We start from the raw sequence: 26,116 nt of genomic DNA, 5'->3' as shown, positions 1-26,116 counted from the left end.
CACACTATGGTATTGTATAAATAAGTCTATGTGCAAATCTATTTTCCCATATGGATAATAATAATAGTAATAATAATAATAATAATAATAGTAATAATAATAATAATAATAATAATAATAATAATAATAATAATAATAATAATAATATATGTTCTTACAACTCCAAAAGTTGCATTATAGCCCAAATCTCACCATACATGGCCCTATCCTCCCTTCAATATGGTGCAGTGGTCTTGCCCCCTTTGCAGAAAAACACCCCCAAAGTATTTTTCCACCTCCAAGCTTTACAGTTGGGTATGTGTTCTTAGAGCAATACTTATCCCTCCTTATCCTCCAAACATGGTGAGAGGAGTTTATACGAATAAGTCCTATTTTCGTCTTTCCTGTCCACATGTTCTTCTCCCATGCTTTTGCTTGATCATCTAGATGGTCATTGCTTATACGCTGGCTGCCTTTGATCTCCGTGCTGCTCCCTGCCGCTCCACCCCGGGGTGCCTGGAGTAGCTCGATCCAGTCCGGGGAAACTGGGAGAAACTGGGAGAATACTAATACCACCACTTACTGATTCTGAATAAAATCCACTGTACAGACACTATTATCATCTCATACAGTGAACATAGAAAGGTAGATCCCAGCTCTACACTTGAAAGGTTCTGCAGACGTTTCAAGTGGTTACAATGCAGTTACATCCAGTGACTTACAAGAGACATCTCAGGACAGAGGAGGTAGGGACAAGACACGACAGTGAGCCCTTATCCTGAGCTCACCCACTGTCCCTACTTTCTTGCCTCAAATGGCCCTAGGTAACAACGTAAAACCGAAAAGACAGTCCCTGCTCTAGAATAGGTGGTACACAGAACAAGACAGATGAACAAACACAAAGGAAAGTCGACAAGCCAAAGTCCAAAACCAAGCGGGCAACGCAGTACAAAATCAGCAAGCAATCAAATAGTCGGAGGTCAGGTGGGCGGTCAGATAACAGGTCAAGTTAGCAGAGGGATTAGGAACGGAGATCACAGGAATAGACAGGGGGAGCTGGGATCAGGGTGTAAACCTCAATGCCAGCGCTGAGAGACTGGCTCAGCTTTCATTTATGAGGATCAAGAGCCTGGTCTGGATCCCCATTGGACCGGCGCTCTGATCCTCCAGGTTCCGGACAGGCAAAGGAACAAGTCAGTCAAAAGAAATGCTTAGCTGCAGTAATCAAGTCTTGCAGAGTTCTGAGTAACTCCTGCGTTGTCGGATGCTGAGATCGTCCGATATCGACAGTTAAGGATGATAATCGTCTTGTGTAATAGAAGACAACAATCAGCCTACATAAATGATGTCAGCTGATCGTTATCTGTTGTTGCCTTCAACATGTTGAAAGACAAAAGACTAAGATAGCATTCAGCTGCCATTGTTCCGTGGAAAAGGAGCGGTGGCAGCAGACCACTGCTATCTTTTATGGGCTGCCCGGACGATCTAGCGATCAGCTAAGCAGCTACCCATGCCTCCCCCGGCTCTTCCCGCTTCCCTTTAAACAATCTTTAAGGCTGTGGAAAGGCTTAATGGTTTTCCACAGCCTTAAAGTGTGCTTGTGATGGTCAGCACTTCTGGATCACTGGCGAGATCCTATGCTAATTGAAAGATCGTGTCTCCATGGATACGGAGATGCATTCACGCGATAATGCATTATCATCTGACTGCATCTCCATAGCCATGGAGACCTGATCTCCTAAGTTAGCAGAGGATCTTGCCGCTGATCCGGAAAAGTCAATCGTCAAAGGTATACTTTAAACTTAACGACGGGGGTGAGCGGAGAAAGTATACTTACCACTTAGCTAATCAGTGTCTGCAGCAGTGTCTGACTGGTTAAGCGGTGATAGTGAGGACAGACAGAAGATTGAAGCCACAAGTATACTTTCCTCACTCCCAACCCCCTCACACACATACACACACTCACCACCACCTCCAAAGCTAAGTCTGACCCCCCCCCCCAGAAGGTTTACTTGTTTATATTAACTGACACATGGGTGGCACCTGGTTAAATACTCCAGTCACACATTTGCAGTGCACCCCACCACTAGAGCATTGGAAAATACTTAACTAGAGATGAGCGAACCGGGTTCGGTTCGAGTCGATCCGATTTGATTAGCTGGGGCTGCTGAACTTGGATAAAGCTCTAAGGTTGTCTGGTAAATATGGATACAGCCAATGACTATATCCATGATTTCCACATAGCCTTATGGCTTTATCCAACTTAGCAGCCACCACTAATCAAATGCCGAAAGTTTGGGTTCGGATCGACTCGAGCGTGCTCCAGGTTCGCTCATCTCTATACTTAACTCTAGTAATGAGCACTCAAGTATTTTAATGCTCGGTCATCTCTTTTGAAAACCACCCTAAACACAACTCAAAGATAACCACTGCCTTGCTAAAGAAACCATAGGTAAAGGTGCTGAACTGGCTAAGCATGCTTCCAGATCTAAACCCTAGTGAGAATTTGTGGGGCATCCTGAAAAAAAACAGTGCAGGAGTGCAAGGTCTCTAACATCCACCTGCCGCGTGTGTTATCATGGAGTGATAACAGTGAACTCTGTAGGATGATGTTTGGTGACTATTTTATGTGAATACTCTAATAGACACTACTTGCTTTGTGCTAAAGGTCCTCAATCTACAAAAAGATATTTCTTACTCAAAGGACACTGTACAGATTTCAAGTGGCAGAAATCTTATGTTTTCTCGTCACCACTATGTCAGTCACCAGATGTTGATTTACAGATGTTTATAGAAAAACTTTAATAAGAACCCTGTGTCAAGAGACTCTTAAAAGTTAACGGTATACTCTGTACCCTAATGAAGGCTGATTACTAGAATGAAGTTCTTATTACAAGTGCCATATCAATGACTTAAAGCGAATTTCCTATTGGGCACAAACACATTTTAACTTATGTTTATCTTTATTTTGATATGTTTTTCTATTGCACAATATTTGTGAATATTCACCTATGATGCTGTTATATCGCATATTAGGTATATGTGTTATATTTGAGATAAAAAAAAATTGCACTTATTGACCCATCTTAAAGAAGCAGTTCACTTTTTTTTTTTTTTGCCCCCCCGTGTAGCCGCTGTCATGTATACTTACATAAGATGATCGGTGTCCCGTTCCCGTCGGTCAGTTCCGTCCCGCGGTGCCGTTCACATCGGGCGCGCGCTCACTTCCGCCGGCGCTGTGACTCCTCTTCTCTCCCTTGTCATTTGAACGCCGGAAGTCACGCGCTTCCATAGAGAATGCATGGAAGCGAGTGACTTCCGGCGTATAATCACTGGGCAGAGAAGAGGACTCGCAGCAGCCGGCGGAAGTGAGCGCGCGCCCGATGTGAACGGCACCGCGGGACGGAACTGACCGACGGGAACGGGACACCGATCATCTTATGTAAGTATACATGACAGCGGCTACCCGGGGGGGCAAAAAAAAAAAAAAGTGAACTGCTTCTTTAAGTGATCTCTGGCAAGTTGTCATTTTGAAAGTACTCCATATATAAAAAATAAAACTGTAAACTGTTGTGCCTGATGTTCCAGTAAAGTCACTGCTGAACAATAATGCATAGTCTCCAGGTTGGCTGATTTTAACTATATAGTAAAAGAAGACTCCGTAGCACTCTTTTCATGCAAAATTGTTTAAGGGTATAAACCCACACACCGTATACGCAGCATATTTACTGTTGCCATACGCAGCAAATACGCAACAAATACGCAGCAGATTAGATCTGAATAACTGAACACAGCATCAAATCTAAACCATCAAATCTGCTGCGTATTTGTTGCGTATCTGCTGCGTATACGGTGTGTGGTTTTGTACCCTAACAGTTTATTTACAACGTGCAAAGGAATAGACCAGGTATGTATACAACATTTATCACCACACTGGTGAATATAGAATTATTAGTTTTGTTGGGCGACTGATGACGTTTCGACCCTTCCAGGGTCTTTTTCAACGTTGCAGTAAGGCAGTGTGTTCAGGAGTGCTCCTGGCGCTCTCCTGGTGCGTCTCAAGCGCTTATGCCGGAGAGCTGCCTTAAATCCGTGGTATAGGGTCACAAAAATGGTATAGTCATGGACTGGTTCCAGGAAAATGAGTTAGTCTGCTCCACATACACACACAAATATACAACAAATACAGTACATACAAATATCATCAGAGGGCATGCAGATGTCTTGGTCTTTAACCTCTTGTGCTTGTTAGCTATGGTTTTAGGAGCTTTTGTAGCAGGAAGCTGGATAGAGATGCAAATGGCATTTAGTTTCTTCTTCTGTCCCATCACACAGTTCGGTGTCATATAGAAAGATGGAGAAAGCTGTACAGAACTGAATGGCTACACAAGTCAATCCATAGTGATCCGGCAGAGGGCTATATAAGCCCCGGAGATGAGCGAATGGCTTATCTAAACAAAGCAAAGTGCTTTGTTTGATCTGCGCTCGGCTTATGAAGTCGTTGGACTTTCAGTGCTTCTCTGCTCCCTGCCACTCCTCCCAGGGAAAAGCTGGATTCAATCCTGGTAAACCTCTCACAGTTACCCAGAATTGGATCCAGCTTTTCCCCGGAGTGGAAAGGCAGAGGGGGGAGAAGCGCAGAAAGGCCGGCAGCATAATGAGGAGAGCACTGATCAAATGAGTTGCTTCCCTTTGTTTAGATAAGCGAGTCACTCATCGCTAGCTGCCACTCCCATGCTCCTAGTCTCCGCTTATCTCCTACTTCCTAGTTTCTTTCTGATGTCTCATCCCTAAAGGAACTGCTGAGCTCAGCCAATCACTGGCTGCAACCTTAAAGGGGTTATCCAGCGCTACAAAAACATGGCCACTTTTCCCCCTACTGTTGTCTCCAGTTCAGGTGCAGTTTGCAATTAAGCTCCATTTACTTCAATGGAACTGAGTTTCAAAACCTCACCCAAACTGGAGACAACAGTAGGGGGAAAGTGGCCATGTTTTTGTAGCGCTGGATAACCCCTTTAAGTCCCTTTTACATGGGACAATAATGTAGACCTGGGTGATATCTATTTTGGGAACATTAAATTGATTGTTGAGATGGATTCGACAGACAATTTGACTTTTTTATTTCTCCTGTGCATTGAGCGGCAGGCATACACTGTATAACTCATTGCTTGGTTACATTCACTGCACAAGGGTACAGAATGCCCAACCCAGGAAAAGTGCATCTAAGAGGAGATGCATTCTACCCTGCCTTGTGTCCTGCCCAGAAAATGTAACTGAACATGTACACCTTGTCCTGACCTTGCTCCTATACGTCATGATTTGCCTGAAATTATCAGGGTGATAAGGTAATGGTACATACTATGATAAATCTGATTGGACAAACCCCTCACAAAAATGATGTAAAATATTTAAAAGGTAAGAGAGTTCAGCGTAATGACCGAAAGTAAAACTATTAGTAGTTACATCCCAAAGAATGGTGATATAAGGAAGGGAGGACGAGATAATATACGATACAGCACAATTACATGACGAGAATTCATCACATTGAACGGTTAATCTCTCGTACGAGCCGTCACTTTTAGCAAAAAAATATTAAATTACAATAAATAACTAAACGGTGAAGCAACTAAAGAAGGGATTCTATAGATAATTGAGTCTCTTACACTGCTCAGACTATATAAGACTGTACAAGGCTGAAGGCTTCACATCACATCAGCTGCATCCAGGCTGAGGGATGATCTGCGTCTGATCTTTTTATTGAAGATTATACTTTATAATCCAGGAATGATCTGTATTATAATATTATGTTTCTCAATGATCTCACCATCTCAGTGCCAATCTATAAGCAGCGATCCACAATGTTATATGAAGAAAAAACAGACTTTATTTAATGCCAGATATGTCCAGGATGGAGACCTGATCATTGGGGGGATGTTTGCGGTGAGTTATTACGCACAATCTAAGAGCCGTCATCTGACTTACAATTCATCATATTGTGCCATGTAAGTACATTTAATTTGAAATATTTTTTCGGTTCGGGTTATGTTTGATTCAGACAGATCTGTTGTGATAATTTTTATATATATATATATATATTTTTTTTTTATAAACTAAAATTTTGTTAACCTAGCATTAGTTATAGGGGTCATGCTGATGGCTGTACAGGTGGTATACAGATGTGAAAGCTCTCTACATTACCTGCATATATTAATGATTTTTTCTGTTAATCATACAAAGAAATTACAAGTCAAAAGTACAAGAATGTGCTCACCACACAACCAATGCTTGGTACCACCACATGGATACCACATTAGTAGTACCATACATTGGTAGTACCGGAGTACCGGAGCCGCTCGCTTCACTGTGTGAACTGACAGGTCTTTTTGCGGCTGGAATTCACTGAATTCCGGCCACAGAAAACTGACCTGTCAGTTTTTTCCGGCGCCATATAGGATCCCGGCCGGAGCGTATACGATGTGTGTACGCTCCGGCCGGGATCCCATTGCAAATAAGGCATTGTTCCACAACGCAAAACTACGGCCATAGTTCTGCGGCGAGAAATACGGCCATAGTTTTACGTTGTGTGAACATAGCCTAATACTGTAGTTCTACAGGTGTCTATAGAATTTTTAAGCACTTCAATGGAACCAGATATTGGTACATCTTACTGCAACACATGGAGATTGCTTGACTAGACATTGAGTAAATGACACCCTCTGTGTTTATGAACCCTTGCAGAGGTTTTTCAGAAAAAAAATTATGGCCTATCCGCAAGATAGGTTATCAACAGCAGATTGACATGGTGCTTACATCAGGCACCCTACAGATCAGCTGTCCAAGATCCACATTACATTAAGAACAGAGTTACATGCAGTTGGCTTGTACTTAGTGTAGTGGTAACACTGCTTTGTCTCCTTACTAAAATTACACCCGATAACTGACACCCTAATGATTAACTGCCCTCTGGATAGGCTAGAAATATCCAGACTGAGGCTGGTGTGAAGATGCCCGGTGTTGCAGTCTTTTTTTTTTAACCACAGCCCAATTCCTGTGCATGGCGCTGGTCTATTCCCAGGCACCGGCCTGGCCTTAAGCACTAGAGTGTGACAAAACCCACTCACCTCTGTGACGCAGCTCCATTAGAATAAAAAGAGCCAGGTCATAGAGGAGAGGGCCAACCATCACATTGGGGGCAGACGGGCCTGCCTCCAGTGCTTCAGGCCTAGTCGGTGCTCGAGAATAGACCGGCGCCATACCGGGTACCATTAAAAAAAAAAACTGCGGCACAGGCATTCTAGCTTGGGACAAGTCTATTGGTGTAAAAATCTTAAAACAATGTACCTGATGTAACGTTCACTTTGAGCTAATGTAGACAAAGGTTTTAACTGTAACATTATCATTTAAATTGATCTCAATATAATCTTGATATAGCAAATCAGTGCAATGATTGCAGATTGAAGTTTTCGTTGTATGAACCATTAAGTTTTGTCTTAAGAGTAACATTTTGCTTTCTTCAGTCCCATTCTTCGATTCTACAGATATCTCATGGCCTTTATTTTTGCCATTGATGAGATTAACAAGAACCCGGATATTTTACCGAATACGACCCTGGGATACCATGTGTATGACTCCTGTAACAATGTGAATAATGCCATAGACAATGTTCTACAGATTCTCTCTGGTTTCGGAGACACAATTCCTAATTACAATTGTGAGAAGTTGAAAAACCTGGTCGGTATTATCGGAGATATGAATCCAGATATATCATTACACTTGGCACAAATATTAAGCATTTTTGGATACTCACAGGTGAGTCGTATTACTACAGCAATATCCTACAGCACTTTATTCTATTAACTTCTTTAGGTGTTCTATACAATATTTTTAATATATTATCATTAAAGGGGTTGGCCACTTTATAGTAAAATTGCTCAGTATACAGTATTAGTAAGTGTACTCACTGTATATATTGACAACAGCTCCCTGTTTACCTCATAGAGCTAAAATCAGACTCCCCTTCTCCAGACTGGGCTGCCCTGCTCTGTGATGTTTCTGTCTATAAAATGGCTGACATGGTGGAGCATGTGCCCTTGCCCCACCCCCCAGTGTCCACCACTGACCATATATATTTCTAAAGAGGACACAGGGGGTGGGGCATGGTCACATGCTCCTCCGTGTTGGCAATCTAATGGACAGAAACAGAGCAGGACAGCACAACCTGGAGGAGGGGAGTCTGATTTTAGCTCTGTAGGGTACACAGGAAGCTGCTGTCAGTATATACAGTGAGTACACAGGGAGCTGCTGCCAGTATATACAGTGAGTACACTTACTAATACTGTAAACTGAACTATTTTACTATAAAGTGGCCAACCCCTTTAATATATTATCATTTTGCAAAGATTCACATATAATGCTATAATTCTGTGCAGATCACTTTACAGCCTCAGATTAGCTTTTGACCTAGTGTTGAGAAAAAAAACTGCAAGATTTCAGGATTATTTTTACAATAAAGATAGTAGAACTGAGCATTTTAAAAATATATATGTTTAAAGGGGTTGTCCAGCCCCTTTAAACTCAAAATCTGTGATGCTGCTGAGACTGCTGGGGAAATAACAGTGTGGTGTACTTACCTTTTTCGCTCCTTTGCAGCTGCCGCTGTCACTATTTTCAAAACGTCTCTTGACGTGCCATTCCCACTGGTAATGGGTGATCAGCATAGACAGCAGTATACTCTCTATGCTAAACAGCCATTTCCTGGGCAAATAGTGGACAGTGGGTGGCCTGGGAACTGTCACCTGTTGAGGAGTGGAACAGGTAAGTATACCACTATGTTCTTCACAGTCCTGGCAGCATGAGAGAACAGATTATGAATTTATGCCAGACAACCCCTTTAAGATAAAAACTTTGTTTAAAAATCTGTCACATTATTTGCCTCTGGAATTAAGGGTGCTTTATAAATAAATAATAATAAAACTCCAGAAGCAGAAGACAAATCAGGAAAGAGCTTAAAGTGTATCTGTTGTTATAACTTATAAAATCGAAATCATTAATAGATGAGATGTAAAGCAAGTTTGCAATTTACATTCATTATTTATTTATTTTTTTAGTTATCATGGAAAACACAGCACTTCCTGTTTTCTTGCAGTTTTTTTTTCTAAAAAAAAAAACAAAAACAGGGAACAGTCAGAAAACTGTCTACACGGGCTGGAATTCCTGTGTTTAGTCAGTTTTTTTTTACTACCAGCACAAGTCAGAAAATCTGCCTTCAGGGGACCTGGATTTCTGGTAAGTTCAGGTTTGTTTTACAGTATGATAACAACAACAAAAATAATGAATGTAAATTGCAAACTTGCTTTATATTACATCTACTGTTGATTTAGATTTTAAAAGTTATAACGACAGGTACACTTTAAGGGGATTTAAGGGGAAATAATAACCATTATGTTCCTATATTGTTCCTGTATTATCAGATCAGTTATGGTGTGGTGGACCCTATACTCAGCAATGTAAAACTCTTTCCATCCTTCTTCCAAGCACTTCCCAATTATTCAACCCAACTCCAGGCAATTGTTCAGGTACTCAGACATTATAACTGGACGTGGATCGGTGTTATTACATCTGATGATGAAGTGGGAGAAAAGCAGAGTGTGGACCTAAAGACAATGGCGGCTAAATATGATATCTGTATAGAGTATATCATTAAAATTTATGATGAAAAGGAAAAAAGTCTAAATTTTTATAAAAACTTTTGGCTCCTTAACAACTCAACTTCACAAGTCATTGTAATCTGCGGAAGATTTTCTATTTGTTTTGGACTCTTTATTGAATTAAAATCTAGTAAAGCTCATGAGAAGACATTCATTATACCAGCGGGATGGAATTCTCACATGTTATTACCCAAAACCAGAAAACCAACATTTCATGGGAGTCTGATGTTTTCTCCTCCTCCTAAAGAGATGCCAGATTTAAAAAGATTCTTAGAAGATATCAGCCCAATAAACCGTCCACATGACATTTTAGTGGAATACATATTAGCCTATAACTTTCATTGTTTAACCTCAGATCCAAATATTAATAAGATTCTGCAATTTCATCAGCTTCACGAATGCAACAGAACTATAAAATTAAGGAAACTTGGAGCCAATCTCTATAACACTGATAATTTTGGAGTCACTTATCTAGTGTATAAATCTGTCTATGCCATGGCCCATTCTCTACATGAGATCCAATTACATATGTCCAAAAATACTAAAGATGAATACAAAGAAATGCATACACTTATGAAAAAGGTAAAAAAAAAAAAAAAAAATAAAAAAAAAAAAATATATATATATATATATATATATATATATATGTATATGAAATTTATGTGTCGTTCAGGGATAAGAAAAATTTATTCACCTAGTTCTTTTTAACTTTTATTTTTTTTTTGTTAATATTTTATTCAAGCGTTGTGTTTTGTATTGTTTTCACTGGTAGGTAAATTGTGGAAGGCACAACTTCTTGACACAAATTTATAGATCGATAGATAGATAGATAGATAGATAGATAGATAGATAGATAGATAGATAGATAGATAGATCCATAATAAAAGTAGTGTACATAAGTGTCAGATCTTCCAGGGGAAAAGTGTGTATTTGTGTGGGGCATATGACTTGTTTAGTTTAATGCAGCAGCAAGTATGAAGGGCACCCGACTGTATAAGCAGGGTGCAAACTGACAGTGTATGGCAGTCTCCAAGGAGATTAAGTGTCCCTGTATTCTTATGCCACCAGAAATGGGTTAAAATTTGTGTATATATGTTCCTCCTTCCTGGTCCGTGTTCTAGCCTATCTCTGGGGTTCCCACGGTTTTGGGCCAATGAGAGCTGTGGGTGTAGTGCCCCAGCACATGATGCTGCACTAAGTTTCTTATGCACCTGTGTAAAGTTTTCTCTTAGGTTCACAGAGTGGGAAATGGTCTAGGTGTATTCTGTGTTTCCCCACTAAGTGTCACTCCTGTGCTTTTGCTTTAACCTATTCTGTGCACAGCTGAGAAAAAGTACTGGGCCCATTGTCTGTTGTCACTTGTGTTATTCTCTTGTCCAGTTGTAGGTGTTTTTCCTCCTTTTTCTGCCCTGTCCCATCGCTTCTCTCATACACACAAACCTGACCAATCACAGGAAAGCTTAGTATGCCCCTAGAAAAGGAGTCTAGTTTCTGGTGGGAGGAGTTCTCTAGATTAGTCTAGTTTTAGTCAGAGAGTAAACAAAACACAGTAATCACTGAACTCAAGGAGATCAGTAAATAAATTCCGATGAAGTACTCAATCTAGAGTCTCCACTGATGCCCCCAAAAATTTAAATATGCAAAACAAGAGTCCGTGGAGCCTCGGTTGCGAGTCTCAAAACACAGGATAGCCAGATATCTTTAGCTTGTTGCCACGGGGTGCCTCCATGAAGGGGGGAATGTACCACACCACCCTGAAGGATAGCCACCTAAGTACCACTCGGTTGCGAGCATTGGAACACAAATAGGGAAACAACAGGGTGGCCCCTTTTTGTCAACGTCTTACTCAAGGTGCGAGTATTGCGATTGTGACAAGGGCTTGCCATCATGGAGGCACCCCGTGGCAACAGGCTAGAGATATCTAGCTATACCGTATTTTGAGACTCGCAACTGAGGCTCCACAGACTCTTGTTTTGCATAGTCAGAGAGTAAGACTCAAAGAGTTCTTACAGCAAGCAGACACTAGCATGCAGTGTTAGACCCCTTCAAGAGGAAAAGGATGTCCTCTGAGGAACACTCTGCCCATGCTAGGGATACTAGCCACACAGTACAGGGCAGAGACCTGGGTGCAGTTAGGCACTGACCCCAGGGGAACAAAGCTGCAATTAGCCTGTGGGCCATTCCATCCAAACTGAACCTTTTGTAACAACTATAACATCTAGTTAAACTTTTTTTTAACAGCTATTTAAAACAAATGCAATTTAACCACAAAAGTTATAAATATACATTAAGACTCTTAATGTATATTTATAACTTTAGTGTTTAAATTGCAGTTTTACTAGGTTAAACTAGGTGTTACGGGTGTTACGAAAGGTTCAGTTTGGATGGAATGGCCCTTATGTATTTCACTTCATAATGCACGGCTATCCTGGAAAGCTTTGGGAAGTCTGCTTAACCCAGCGCAGGGACCTGGCGCCTGGTACTACCCTCACAAGATGGGTACCTCAACACTGTAGGGCATTAGGCGGTTCAGTAAACATTAGTGCAAGTCTTCTCTTCTTCTTCTCTACTTAACCCAATTACGCTATCCCAGGCAGGAGTACAGCACATTGGGCAGGACCCTTAAGATGGTCCACTACTTCACCCTCTTCAGCTCACAGCTTAACACTTCTTTGCTCTCCTGTCTGTACCTATTATTGTTGTTAAAGCGGAAACCTATTTTTGTGTATTGTACTGATGTTTCAAGTAAACGGATTTTATCCTGTTCATTCGCACCAACACACCAGTGTATACATGGTCTATCTAAAACCTGTGGAAGGTTCAACTGGGGTGGGGGTGGGGGGGGGCAACAACGCCACAAGTGCCCAAGTGACCCTCACCCACCTAGCTGCCACAACATCGCCAAAGCTACCCCGATAACCAACCTGGCATGGGTGCCGCACTAGCTTCTACCACTGTGCTGGAGCTATTAGTAGTAAGGGGTGGGTTAAGTTTTTAGTTCCCACTGACCTCTATAGGAGCCAGTTTTCCCACCCTCCCTCCCTTTTTAAATATATTTGATCTGTTTTAAGTCACAGCAGTCTGAGGGAGCTATAGGGAGCATGGCGGACGTGAACGGTGGGAATCCACCGGTGGAAAACCGTGGCTACTCTCGGAAGTACGAGTAGGCACCGTTCGTGCCAATTGGTTTCCAAGTTACGGTTGATCAATAAACGCTATGGCCAACCATAAACAAGCAAAGAATTAAATGGTGTGTGTGTTGTTTAATTCCTGGGGGTATTTTTATTTGGTTCATGGGAGCCTATATGCAGTCCGGGGTAACCCTTAAGGTTTAATTCTTCACTTGCTAATCTAAAGAAAGCTCAGTTAAAAGGAGGGTTTACAGCTTATATGAAAGCTTTTTCCCTTAAAACAACTCTGTCACTCTCCAGACCCCGGTATCCTCCCCAGACCTCTCTGTTCCCCTTCAAGTGGATCTGTCTTCCTCCAGACCCCTCTTTCCCCTTCCTGGCATCTCTTTTCTTCACCAGAGTCTTCTCTCCCCCTCCAGGCCGCTCTGTTCCTTCCAGACTTTTCTGTCCTCTCCAGGTCCCTCTGTTCCTCTCTTGACGCCTCTTCAGACTTGTTTGTCACCCACCTCCATATCTTTCAACTATCTAAAGAGTATGGGCAGCTTTACATGGACACTGCCATAGGGACATGTGAAAAGTTTTGATTGGTTGGTTGGTTGGTATCTCTGCTTATCCCCCTACTAATAAGTAGAACAAAATAAAGAGCTTGGGAGTGTATTTCACACCACAGCTTGCAGTGATCTCTATTGTGCCAGCTCCATTAGAAGTCTTTGTGGCTGCCTGGACAGAGATGATTGACAGCTGGAAAGTGTATAATTTAGACTCCCACGATCAAAATGTTTAACATGTCACTTTGAAAAATTAACTATATATATATGTGTATATATATATTTTTTTTTTTTTTTTTTTTTACACATTTTATAGGTTGTAGGGGTTTTTTTGCATCCTTCAGCAGGTTTTCTCTTAAACTTCCCTATGTTTTTGTTCATTCATCATAAAAGTTACCTGTAACATTAGAAAATTTTTAATAGGCCACTAGTGATTGTGGGAAAGAACCAACTTTTTTTTTTTTAAATCACAGATGTGATTGCGCAATGTTGTTTCTCTAACTTCCAGTACATAATCATTGAGGTAACACTTTGAAAGTTGTAGAAGCATTATATATATATATATATATATATATATATATATATATATATATATATATACTCTTCAATATCCTATCAGGAAATAAAATTCAACATAAATCCTATGTACTAAATTGTTCCTTCTCCTAGCACCTAAGAAGAATTCATTTAAGAGATCCTCTCGGAGAAGACGTCCAGTTTAATGAGAAGGGAGAATTGTCTTCTCTTTATTACATCCATAATTTTGCGTGGATTTTTGAAGTAGCATTGCTCTACCGACCTGTTGGACAATTCAATGCATCAGCACAAGAGGGAGATCAGCTTATGATCAACAATCATATAATTATTTGGAAAAATTCAGATGTAACGCATTTCATGTCTTCCTATGAATAAGTATTCATTGTATGGTGTATTTTGATGAAGACCGGACAGCTCTCCTGACATGACTGTATTTGTACCTACACTGTACTTCTCTCAACCATAACAATGACAATGATACTGTCAAAGACTTGCCACTTCCCGCATGATATGGGAGGCGGGATCATGGATAGCCAGCCAATCAACCTCTGGGGGCATGCTAGGCTGGCTGGGCCTAGTGATACAGCAGCCCTGCAGCCTATCAGGAACACCAGAGTGTCGAGTCAATCAGAGACAGCCTAATGCTTCAGAGTGACACCTGAGATTTAACTGGGTAGTTACAGCAACTGGTTTATTGGTTTTCTATGTGGCTCTGATTTACTCACATTGCTCTCCTGGTTTTGACCCCTGGAGTGTTTACTGGACTTCTCTAGTTTTGTGTCTAGTGGCTTATCCGTACCTAGTTGGTTTATGGCCTGGGCTGTGGACTATTTCACCTCTTACTGGCTCTATCTACTTGTTCATTTTGGGGCTGCCGTCCAGGCAGATTATAAGGATTTTTTGTCTATATTGGAAGACTTTGACTGTGCCAGTTTTATTGTTTTAAGTATTCCCAATATGCAGTGGTGCATACAGGGGTTCCTGTAAAAAAAAAAAAAATGGTGCAAGAAAGGACAATTGATGAAAAGGGGACAAGGTCATTGACAGGTCTGGGTCACTGATTTGTGTGAAGAGTAAAAGTAAGTCTGTCTGGTCCTATCCTACAAAAAATACCAACTTACAAGAAATGACTTTAAAATATCTTACTGCCTATGATGGCAAGGTGACATAAAGCACAGGGCATTGCAGCTTCCTGTGTTTGGGGCTATTTACCTGAAGACTGGTTAGATTACTCATGTTGCACATTACCAAAAGGGCGTGTGTTAGTTGTGTTGCCTTATGGTTGTAGAATGAGAAACCCCTAAGTCCTGTACCCTGATAACATGGATTTTCTTTGGTTCACACTATATGCTATAAACCTGTTGTTTACACTGTTGGGAACCTGTACTGCCTTTACGTCCGCTTAAAGTGTCATTCAGTGATCAGACAGCAAGCAGGGGTCATGAAATTACATATAACATACACATAACATATAAGCATGTATGGTAAAAAATTTTCTTTATTTAGTCCAGCCTTACTCAATACCTGATAGATAAAATCTAGTTTATAATCGTCTGAAGTCAGTAGTGATGATGTAGAGATGTAGAGCCTGGCTCACTCTTCTGTAACCTTCTGGATATGCATGAAGCCAAAGCTCCATGTGCAAAGATTAAATTACCTAGAGAACATCAGTCACTGCCAATGGGGTTCCTTATAAAAGTTTCAGTGGCTGAGAGAGCTACACCTTCTTTGTAAAAATGCCAAAAGAGTCCTACAAGTTCAAGCCACCTAGCTGAGAGAGCTAGAGAGTTAAGCCAGTGAGCAGCATCAAGAGTGCCTCATTACATTCTAAGACCCATCTGGATTTCATCAAAGTAACTGAGAGTGCTGAACCTTAATTTGCCTGTACCCCCAAAGATTTGGGCATTGGTGACAAGTTAGTGGACTAATTCTGTTTTCACTAAGGTCCTACTACAAGTTGAGCAATGAAAAGCGGGAATTTTTTTTAGGGTGCCAACTTAGGGCGCTCAACAGATTCAGTCTGCTGCCACCTATGGAAGTTTTTGCCAAAAGGCAGTTTTTGTGCATTTTTTCTGAGCAAAGGAGGCATACACACTCATTGCAGTTGCTAGGGAGTGTGAAGCTGCTGGCCGTAATCAGGAACTCCTGGCTGTGTTAGTAATGTAGCGGCAAGATTTGAACAGGTTCAAAGCTGCTGTCCCGCAGCTTCAACCTCTGTATGATTTGTGATCTACAGAATTAGACTATTGAGCAAAGTTTAGGGTTATACAGCAACTTTGGTCATGGAGTAAAAAGATTATTAATTTAAAGGGGTATTCCAGGAAAAAAAAAAAAAACTTTTCCCCTATACATGGGATAGAGGAAAAGTAGGAGATTGAGGGGGTCCGACCCCTGAACCATACGCCGTGCTTGGCTCTTTCCATGGCTCCATATGAATGAATAGAGCCGAGGGTCACGAGCCAACCCGGGCCTCTATTTATAACAGAGCCAGCGGAGTCCAATACGGAGATCGCCGCAGGGTTCAGGGGTCGGACCCTCCACAATCTCCTACTTCCGGATGGGAAAAAAGTTTTTTTTTTTCCCAGAGTACCTCTTTAATGTTAGGAGTGGTGTTGAATTGCAACAAGAAACAAAGCATGGGACTTTGCCACCATTAACCTCTACAAAAGTCATGGTCGACTTCTCTGCCTAAATTGTAACTATATTAAAGTAACATAACAATAAGGCAAAGACAAGTTGCACCAGTAGGCTTGGAGGTAATATGGAACTGGAAAAATAAATGCAAAAAAAAAAATGATCGTACGTATTATGTAAGGTAACTTCCGTTTCCCATTACTTGTAACAGATCCCAGTCTCTACCTGCTCCGATCAGTGTCCTCCAGGTTACAAAAGAACTTTAAAGCCGGGAATACATAAATGCTGCTTTGAATGTTTGAAATGTCAAGAGGGAGAAATAACCAATGGAACAGGTGAAAAAAAATTCATATGACTATCTTCTACTGTAATTTTGACAATGTTTTTGTTAATATTTTTGCACCTTAGAGTGAGTAATGTAAACGTTAAAATTAGCTTTAGCTTTAATGTTAGCTTTTTCATTTAATTTATTTTATTTTTTGTAGACAGTGTCTCATGCCTCCAATGTCCTCAAGATCAATGGCCAAATGACTTCAATAAGTGTATCCTGAAACCTATTGAATTTCTGTCTTACATAAATAACCCAACAGTTCTCATAGTCTCCATAGTTTCTGTCTTTTGTTTCACCAAAACATTTACAATCTTGGCCATCTTCATTCTATTCCGAGACACTCCAGTGGTGAGAGCCAATAACCAAACCCTGAGCTTCATCCTACTGGTCTCCATCATGTTGAGTTTCCTCTGTGTATTCTTGTTCCTGGGTCGCCCTACACATATCACCTGTATGCTCCGCCAGACTTCATTTGGGATTATCTTCTCAGTAGCCATCTCTTCTATTCTGGCTAAAACCATCATGGTCTACATGGCCTTCAAAGCCACCAAACCGGGAAGTTCCTGGAGGAAATTTATTGGTGTAAAAATTACAAACTGTGTTGTCTTCTTCTGCTCATTTCTTCAAGTGTTACTCAGTATCATCTGGTTATCTACATCTCCTCCATTCCCAGAACAGAACACTCACTTATATCAAGACAAGATCATATTCCAGTGTAATGAAGGGTCAATGCTGGCCTTCTCCATACTCCTGGGCTATATGGGACTACTCGCTGCTGTTAGTTTCATTGTTGCTTTCTTGGCCAGAAATTTACCAGATAGTTTTAATGAAGCTAAAAACATCACATTCAGCATGCTGGTTGTGTGCAGTGTCTGGGTGGCTTTTATTCCGGCCTATATGAGTGTTACTGGGAAGAATACAGTTCTTGTCGAAATATTTGCTGTAATATCTTCAAGTGTTGGCATTTTAGGCTGCATATTCTTCCCAAAATGTTATATAATACTGGTGAGACCGGAGTTAAATACAAAAAGTGGTTTAACCAGACAAATTAAGACAATCACTCTAAGGCTGCACCCCGTGACCATGGACAATTTTAGAAATTGTTGAATCCTGTGACTCTATTCAGATGATTTGTGTCACAATCCACACCAGGAAAAAATAGGACATGTCATAACACAGATGTGATTACGGCACGGATTAGCTAATAAAATTCTATGGGATCTTTGTTTTTTACAGTGTGACAGTTCCTTTTCTTCAAAGTGTTACAGTTTCTTGTCTTAACCTTCCCACTTGCCCTCTTTTAGTTAGTCGTTAAAGGATTGAAAGTCTGTTTATTCAAATTCCAGAATGAGAAAATCATTAGTTCTCCAGGCAGGTTTCTCTTTTACACCATTCAACAGCAGGAAGAAATGTCCCCATCCTTGTTCATTGCAGTCTAACTTATTTGCTTGCAGCCTAGTGCAAGATCGCTTAGAAGCCTGAAAGTAGACCAGGAGGTCTGCAGATGATGGTGTAATGCAGTCTAACAGGTTGTTTCAGTACTGCACTGTGGATTTTGTTGCAGGCCGGTGTGGTACACTAGCTTCTCCTCCTCACTTTATCCCTGTCTTGCAGTGTGTTGGTGGTGGACATCAATCTCATACAGTAGAATTATCTTATACAATCGCTTATGCATTGAGGTGGGCCCAGCACCCCTAGTTCACCTATATCCCCTCCTCTTGGCAATACGGCCGGGCTTGATTATGAAGGAGACGCATCACTCATGGGATTAGATATTGGTGCACTGGGGACACTGGAACACCTCCAGTCCACCGAGCCAGGGCCGTCTTACCCATTGGGCATGGTAGGCGGCTGCCCGGGGGCCCTTGCGTCCTAGGGGGCCCCTGCCCGCTGTCACAGCGGGCAGGGGCCCCCTAGGACGCAAGGGTCCCCAGGCTGCCGCCTCCCATGCCCAATTGGTAAGACGGCCCTGCGCGCGCCCCCTTCCCCTTCTCTTGCGACCGCAAGCACTTTCTTGCTTGCGATCGCAAGAGGAAATCCGGCCCCGGCTGATGCGTCGCTCCCCGGGGGATTCTCCGGGAGCGCACGCATCAGGAACCTCAGTGCGCGTCGCTGGGGTTTCCTGTACCGGAAGTCCCGGCCTGGGCGCACACTGAGCTTCCGGATGTGTGCGCTCCCTGAGAATCCCCCAGGGAGCGACGCATCAGCCGGGGGCAGAAGAGGAGAGGAAGCAGCGACGGGGGAGCGCTGGTAGGTGAGTTGGGTGTTTGTTTTTTTTATCTGCTGTGCAGGGGGGAGCCATCTATAAGGGGGGAATACGGGGGAGCCATCTATAAGGGGGGAATACGGGGGAGCCATCTATAAGGGGGGAATACGGGGGAGCCATCTATAGGGGGGGATACAGGGGGAGCCATCTATAAGGGGGGAATACGGGGGAGCCATCTATAGGGGGGATACAGGGGGGGAGCCATCTATAGGGGGGGATACAGGGGGGAGCCATCTATAGGGGGGGATACAGGGGGGAGCCTTCTATAAGGGGGTGATACAGGGGGAGCCATCTATAGGGGGGATACAGGGGGAGCCATCTATAAGGGGGGAATACGGGGGAGCCATCCATAGGGGGGATACAGGGGGGAGCCATCTATAGGGGGGATACAGGGGGGAGCCATCTATAGGGGGGGATACAGGGGGAGCCATCTATAAGGGGGGAATACGGGGGAGCCATCCATAGGGGGGATACAGGGGGGAGCCATCTATAGGGGGGATACAGGGGGGAGCCATCTATGGGGGGGGAATAAGGGGGAGCCATCTATAGGGGGGATACAGGGGGAGCCATCTATAGGGGGGGATACAGGGGTAGCCATCTATAGGGGGGGATACAGGGGGAGCCATCTATAAGGGGGGAATACGGGAGAGCCATCTATAGGGGGGGATACAGGGGGAGCCATCTATAAGGGGGGAATACGGGGGAGCCATCTATAGGGGGGATACAGGGGGGAGCCATCTATAGGGGGGGATACAGGGGGAGCCATCTATAGGGGGGATACAGGGGGAGCCATCTATAAGGGGGGAATACGGGGGCGCCATCTATAGGGGGGATACAGGGGGGAGCCATCTATAGGGGGGATACAGGGGGGAGCCACCTATAGGGGGGGAATAAGGGGGAGACATCTATAGGGGGGATACGGGGGGAGCCATCTATAGGGGGGGGATACGGGGGGGAGCCATCTATAGGGGGGATACAGGGGGGAGCCATCTATAGGGGTTGATACAGGGGGGAGCCATCTATAGGGGGGGTACAGGGGGAGCCATCTATAGGGGGGGATACAGGGGGGAGCCATCTATAGGGGGGGATACAGGGGGAGCCATCTATAGGGGGGATACAGGGGGAGCCATCTATAGGGGGGATACAGGGGGGAGCCATATACAGGGGGGAGCCATCTATAGGGGGGGTACAGGGGGAGCCATCTATAGGGGGGGATACAGGGGGGAGCCATCTATAGGGAGGGATACAGGGGGGAGCCATCTATAGGGGGGGATAAAGGGGGAGCCATCTATAGGGGGGATACAGGGGGAGCCATCTATAGGGGGGATACAGGGGGGAGCCATCTATAGGGGGGGATACAGGGGGGAGCCATCTATAGGGGGAATACAGGGGGGAGCCATCTATAGGGGGGATACAGGGGGGAGCCATCTATAGGGGGGATACAGGGGGGAGCCATCTATACGAGAGGGGGGATACAGGGGGGAGCCATCTATAGGGGGGGGATACAGGGGGGAGCCATCTATACAAGGGGGGGATACAGGGTGGAGCCATCTATAAGGGGGATACAGGTGGGAGCCATCTATATTAGGGGGAGGATATGGGGGGATACAGGGGGGAGCCATCTATAGGGGGGGGATACAGGGGGGAGCCATCTATACAAGGGGGGGGGGGGTAACAGGGGGGAGCCATCTATAAGGGGGGAATACGAGGGAGCCATCTATAAGGGGGTAATACAGGGGGAGCCATCTATAAGGGGTAATACAGGGGGGGAGCCATCTATAAGGGGGTAATACAGGGGGAGCCATCTATAAGGGGCCAATACAGATGTGCAGTGTGTAGAGAGATGAGGATGGTGACAGAGTGTGGAGCCTAATATGTCTGTCTGGCATATTCTGTGGATTCGTGGCTCGGAGAAGTTCTCATAACGGCACTGGGCAAATGGAAAAGAAGATGAAAAGGGAAGAACTCCGATCAGAGAAGACGTCTCATGTGAGTCACTTGATGTATCTGCACTGTAATGTATATGGTGTACAGAACCTGTGTAGAGCTGGGTACCTCTATATGACTGGATGAGGTGATAGTGATCTGTGTACAGTGGATTAGTCAGTAGCAGCGGTGGTGTTAGTCAGTATGCGGTGGTAATATTTGTTGCTTGTTATCTGGCATATATATAGAGAAGGGCAAAACAACATGTCTCATATAGACAGAGGGGCAACAACATGACTATTATATTATATATGAACCATGTTGATTCCCTGTATTCTGTATAGATGAGACATGTTGCACTGGTGTGACAATAAACCCTGCAGATTGCTGTTGGAAGTGCTGTCTCCATTGCGTTTTTTGGATACTTTGAAGCCAACCTGGTCTGGTTTGGTGCGGCACACACGCACGGTTATTTTTTGTTTTTGCGCTGCTGAAAGACTGTATTGTGAATTAAAGTTTATGTTAACAATAATTAGTATTTTTTATTGTACGTAATTGTACTGGCTAGGGGCGGGGTTGCAAAGATGGGGGGGGTTTTGATGGCGGCGGCCGCGGGGGGTGGGGCCCAATTCGCACCTCTGCCCAGGGGCCCATAATGCTGTTAAGACGGCCCTGCACCGAGCGCGCCTAATTGCAGATCGAGAAATCGATGCAGATGGTGGGAACTGGGAGGCGGCTTAAAAAATGGATGGTGCCAGAGGGATCTACACATCGACACTGACTCATCTGCTGATGTGGCCCTTTATAGCTTTCCTATTGGTGAAGAGAAGCCTGAGATGATTTGAGCATTGATTGGCTCAGGGAATGTGGAGAGTTTTAGAGAGCTCTGATACATTCAGCAGCATGAAAATGGGTCTCTGAGACACTGTACCATGGCTAACCGTAGTAGTTTCACTGATTTTGCTTATAATATTGTAAAACTGTAGCAGAGAGACCATTTAGCAGTATTTTAAGTCTGCAAGACCTGTGACTATGATGTCACCACAGGTCCTACAGTGTAGACAGAGCACTTTGCAGGAGGAGGTGGAGGAAAAGAACTTTAAGAGTATTTCATAGTTGCTCTTCCTAGTTAAGCAGCTGTTCAATACTAGAAGACCCAGAAGGCATTGATTTTCCTAAGTTCTTTACCACGGTTCTCCCACCCTGCCATCCATATATTCCCTTGTAGCTGAGCAATGGGCTGTAAAAGCATCTCGCTGCAACGTCACGCTTTCTTTTTCACTATATTTATTGTAGCAAGTCAGCTCCTGAACGCATACAATTACACTAGCTAGAGACAGATAGAGAGAGGCAGGGTTAGGGAAGGTTAATTAGGTATCAGGGACAGATAGAGGATAGTATGAAGGTAGCAGTGAAAGATGAGTAGCTGTCAAAGGATTCCTGTCCTGTCACATTATGTGTCTACACACTGTCCACAGCTTTCCTGGGTGAAGTTACCCAGTTATTTCAGGTGGCCTGTTTTAAAACCGTGTCTGGCAGCAGCATAAATGTCATTGCCAATTACATTTATGCTATGCTATTTAGAATAGGTCACCTGACAGGTGACTTACCCAGGAGAGCTCTGGACAGCCCTGGATCATTTGCATATAATGATGTCCTCGGTATTGTTGAGGTTCAGTAGAAATTAGCCAACAGGGAGACTGTGCATTATCGTTCAACAGTGACATTACTGGGATATCAGGTACAACGGGTAAAAGTCTTTTATCTCTGAAATACCTTAAAATAATCACCGGACAGAGATGGGTCAATAAGTACACATTTGTCTGTCAATTACAATGCATATGACTCCTATTCAGTATTACAGCAGCATAGTTAAACATTCACAAATAAAGTGCAATAGGTATTAAAAAAAACATGATATATATAGAGGTATGGTCTTCTGCCAAATGGGAAACTCTCTTAACCCCTTAGTGACCGCCATGCTGCCTTTTCACGGCGGCCACTAATGGGCTTTATTCCGATGCGTACGCCTTTTAACGGCGGGCGCATCGGAATAAATTACCGCCCGGCGGCGGCTGCAGGACGGGTGATCAGCGGTCAGTGTGACCGCTGACACCCTCCTGTAACTGCCCGGAGCGGAGGATTCTCCGCTCCGGGCAGTTTAACCCGTTAAATGCCACTGTCATTGACAGTGGCATTTAACGGGTCCCGGTGGATCCCAGACGGCGCCGCAGGTCCACTTACATGATCGCGATGTCCCGCGGCGCCGTCCGGGGTCCCGATGTCTCCATGGTGATCCCGGGGTCCTAATGAAGGTCCCCGGGGTCTCCATGGGGATGCCTGATGCTGACAGGGGTGGCTGTGGCTATTGCCTGTCAGCATGAGGCATGATACAATACATTGCAGTACATCAGGTACTGCAATGTATTGTATCAATGATCAAAGTATTTTACACTAGTGTACAGTAATGTACACTAGTGTAAAAGTAGAAAAAAGGGAAAAAAGTGTGCACCAAACACAACACAGCCCCCCCCCCCCCCCAATAATAAAGATGCATTACATTCCCCATACACTATAAAACATTACATAAAAGTGATCAAAAACACAAATCCTGGGGGGCGGAGCCTAGCCGTGCACGGAGTAGGACGTGTGGCGCCGAGCTCCTCTGCCAGCCGTCTCTCCACTAGCTCCTAACAGCACTTCCAGACGCATGATATGGGCAAGGTTGGCAGGGATCCTTACCTACACCCTCCAGAGAGCACAGAGAGCCGCAATACATCACCCGACATGGCTCATTTCTTCACCAAGAAGTCCGGAGGTGGCGCGGCCTCAGCTTCTAAGATGGCGGCGACGCGGAGGAGAACAGTGGCGGACTCAGATAATGACAGTGTGGCGGGCTCAGCAGACGGAGGTGAGGACACAGACCCCCAGCCTATCTCTCGGCGCTTTCTTAAGCAACTGGTGGCACCCATCATGAGAGATCTTGCTGATATCAAGGCAGACATACACCACATTGGCACTAGAGTGGAACAGCTAGAAGCCACTCAAAATGACATCCTCTGCCACAGTGACGCAGTGACTAAAGCGCTGCAGGAACACAGCTCCTTCATCAATTCTGCACTCTTAGCTGTAGAAGATCAGGAGAACCGCAGCAGACGCAAGAATGTGCGTATCCGTGCTATACCTGAGAGTTATGCCGCGGAGACCCTGCACACTGTCGCCATGACTATATTCACTGACCTATTAGGTGAAGAAAGAGCTGCCACCATTAAGATAGAGAGAGTACACAGGGCTCTGAGGGCAAGACCAGCAACCACTGAACAACCACGTGACATCATATGTGGTCTGCTACATTACCCCCATGCAGCCGACATTTTGCAAGCTGCCCGGCGCAAAGGCACCCTGTCGTATGAAGGCAATGAGTACTAGATGTACCAAGACATCGCACCTAGCACATTGGCCAAGAGAAGACTACTCAAGCCCTTGCTGGACACTTTGAGGAACAACAGAGTCCCTTTCCGATGGCTGTATCCTTTCGGTCTTGCCATAATGAAAGGAGGCAGGCACATTGTCATACGCACGCCAGACGACCTTGAAGCTGCATGGGAGCACTTGGACATGGCGCCACTCAATATCCCCTCATGGATGCCTCTGGCCTCGATGGGGGACCTCCCGACCCTACCAACGGCTGACAAATGGGCAACGCGCCGCAGCACGCAGTCCCCTAAAAAGCAGAAGGGAAAGAACAAGCAGAAGAAAGATGGCTGAGCACGAGTGGGACTGACCCGGTGATATTCTTTTCCTCCTCTGTTGGAGCTTAGCTCCCCTCTTCTCACCTCTAACTGTGATAATTGCTTGTTCCTATATGTTTTACTGGTTCTGGCGACACCCTGCCACCATGTCTTGGTTATAAGTAACTTTACTATGACATTTAATTGTTAACCTATAGTGGAGAGCGGCTGACCTGCCGTATAGGTCAAATTAACACCTCAACACTCCCCCCCCTCACTAACACTAACTATAGCTGAATTCTCTTTCAAGGTTTTATATAAGTTTGCTAGTTAGTATACCTGCACACCGACGTTTGGGGATGTGCAGTTTACTTTGGTTTAATTTTTCTAAGTTCCCAGGTCGGAAGACCACTGTAGACCTCTGTTCTCCTCACTCACTTTTCTGCACTATTCCTATGCACATTTCAGTTGGCACTGGTTTCTCCACAGATGACACGCTATGGCCACAGTAACACCAGCGACTTCCACTCATTTGACAGTGACCTCCCTAAATGTAAAAGGTATGAACACTCCCCAGAAACGGTCCCGAATCCTAGCAGAATTTCACAGATTACGCACTGATGTGATTATGTGCCAAGAAACTCACTTCAAAGTGAACTACACGCCGGCCCTCTCCAAAAGCTGGTATTCCGGCTGGCATCACAGCGTCCACCCGACCAAAGCAGTGTGTGGAGTTAGTATAGGCATAAGCAAGCACATCACTTACACGAAGCTCGCTGAAGTAACGGACCCCGAAGGTCGCTATATCTTCTTGAAGATACAAATAGCGGGAGAAATTTTGTCCTTGGCGAACATATATGCACCCAATGCACACCAAATCACCTGGATAGGTAAAACACTGGAATTTTTTAATTCCTTCGCTGAAGGAATTCGTCTGGTAGGCGGGGACTTCAACCTTGCTTTAGAACCTATGTTGGACTCCTCCAAACCTACGAAGGCTCATACCTACAAAGCCCTAGCCAGATTGAAGGCTACACTTTCAGACCTTCACCTAGTGGACATATGGCGATTACACCATCCCACCACTAGGGACTATACCTTTTTTTCCCACCCACACACGTCATACCATAGGCTTGATTATTTCTTAGTATCAAAGCCACACGCGCAATTGATCGCCAAAACAGACATTGGGTGCGTATCTGTCTCCGACCACGCCCCTGTCTCTTGTAAGCTTTGCATTAAGTCGCTGCCCAAAAGAGACATGTCGTGGACCCTGAATGCCACGCTACTGGGTAACCCATCCTACACCACACAGTTAGAGGCTAA

At 44.1% G+C, this 26,116-nt stretch overlaps 1 protein-coding gene across 1 annotated transcript; it reads left to right on the top strand.

Moving 5' to 3' along the window:
- Positions 1–5,177: 5,177 nt before the first annotated feature.
- On the top strand, positions 5,178–18,306 carry LOC138796526 (vomeronasal type-2 receptor 26-like). The gene is made up of 7 exons (XM_069976133.1): positions 5,178–5,248; positions 7,497–7,788; positions 9,450–10,268; positions 14,035–14,247; positions 16,748–16,871; positions 17,022–17,872; positions 18,172–18,306. Exons 1-7 carry the CDS (start codon positions 5,178–5,180, stop codon positions 18,304–18,306), a joined length of 2,505 nt encoding a protein of 834 aa, XP_069832234.1.
- Positions 18,307–26,116: the final 7,810 nt, after the last annotated feature.

This window comes from Dendropsophus ebraccatus, chromosome 7, assembly GCF_027789765.1.
Source record: "Dendropsophus ebraccatus isolate aDenEbr1 chromosome 7, aDenEbr1.pat, whole genome shotgun sequence".
NCBI lineage: Eukaryota > Metazoa > Chordata > Amphibia > Anura > Hylidae > Dendropsophus > Dendropsophus ebraccatus.
The sequence above is the reverse complement of the archived record's forward strand: the minus strand, read 5'-3'. Positions and strand labels throughout refer to the sequence as shown.

What these genes read in the sequence shown, in the direction of transcription:
- LOC138796526 (XM_069976133.1), top strand. Translation starts at nt 5,178, where the DNA reads ATGCCCAACCCAGGAAAAGTGCATCTAAGAGGAGATGCATTCTACCCT. An exon ending in AGAAATAACCAATGGAACAG is followed by an intron (nt 16,872 to 17,021) that starts GTGAAAAAAAAT and finishes TATTTTTTGTAG; the next exon opens with ACAGTGTCTCATGCCTCCAA. An exon ending in CAAAATGTTATATAATACTG is followed by an intron (nt 17,873 to 18,171) that starts GTGAGACCGGAG and finishes GCCCTCTTTTAG; the next exon opens with TTAGTCGTTAAAGGATTGAA.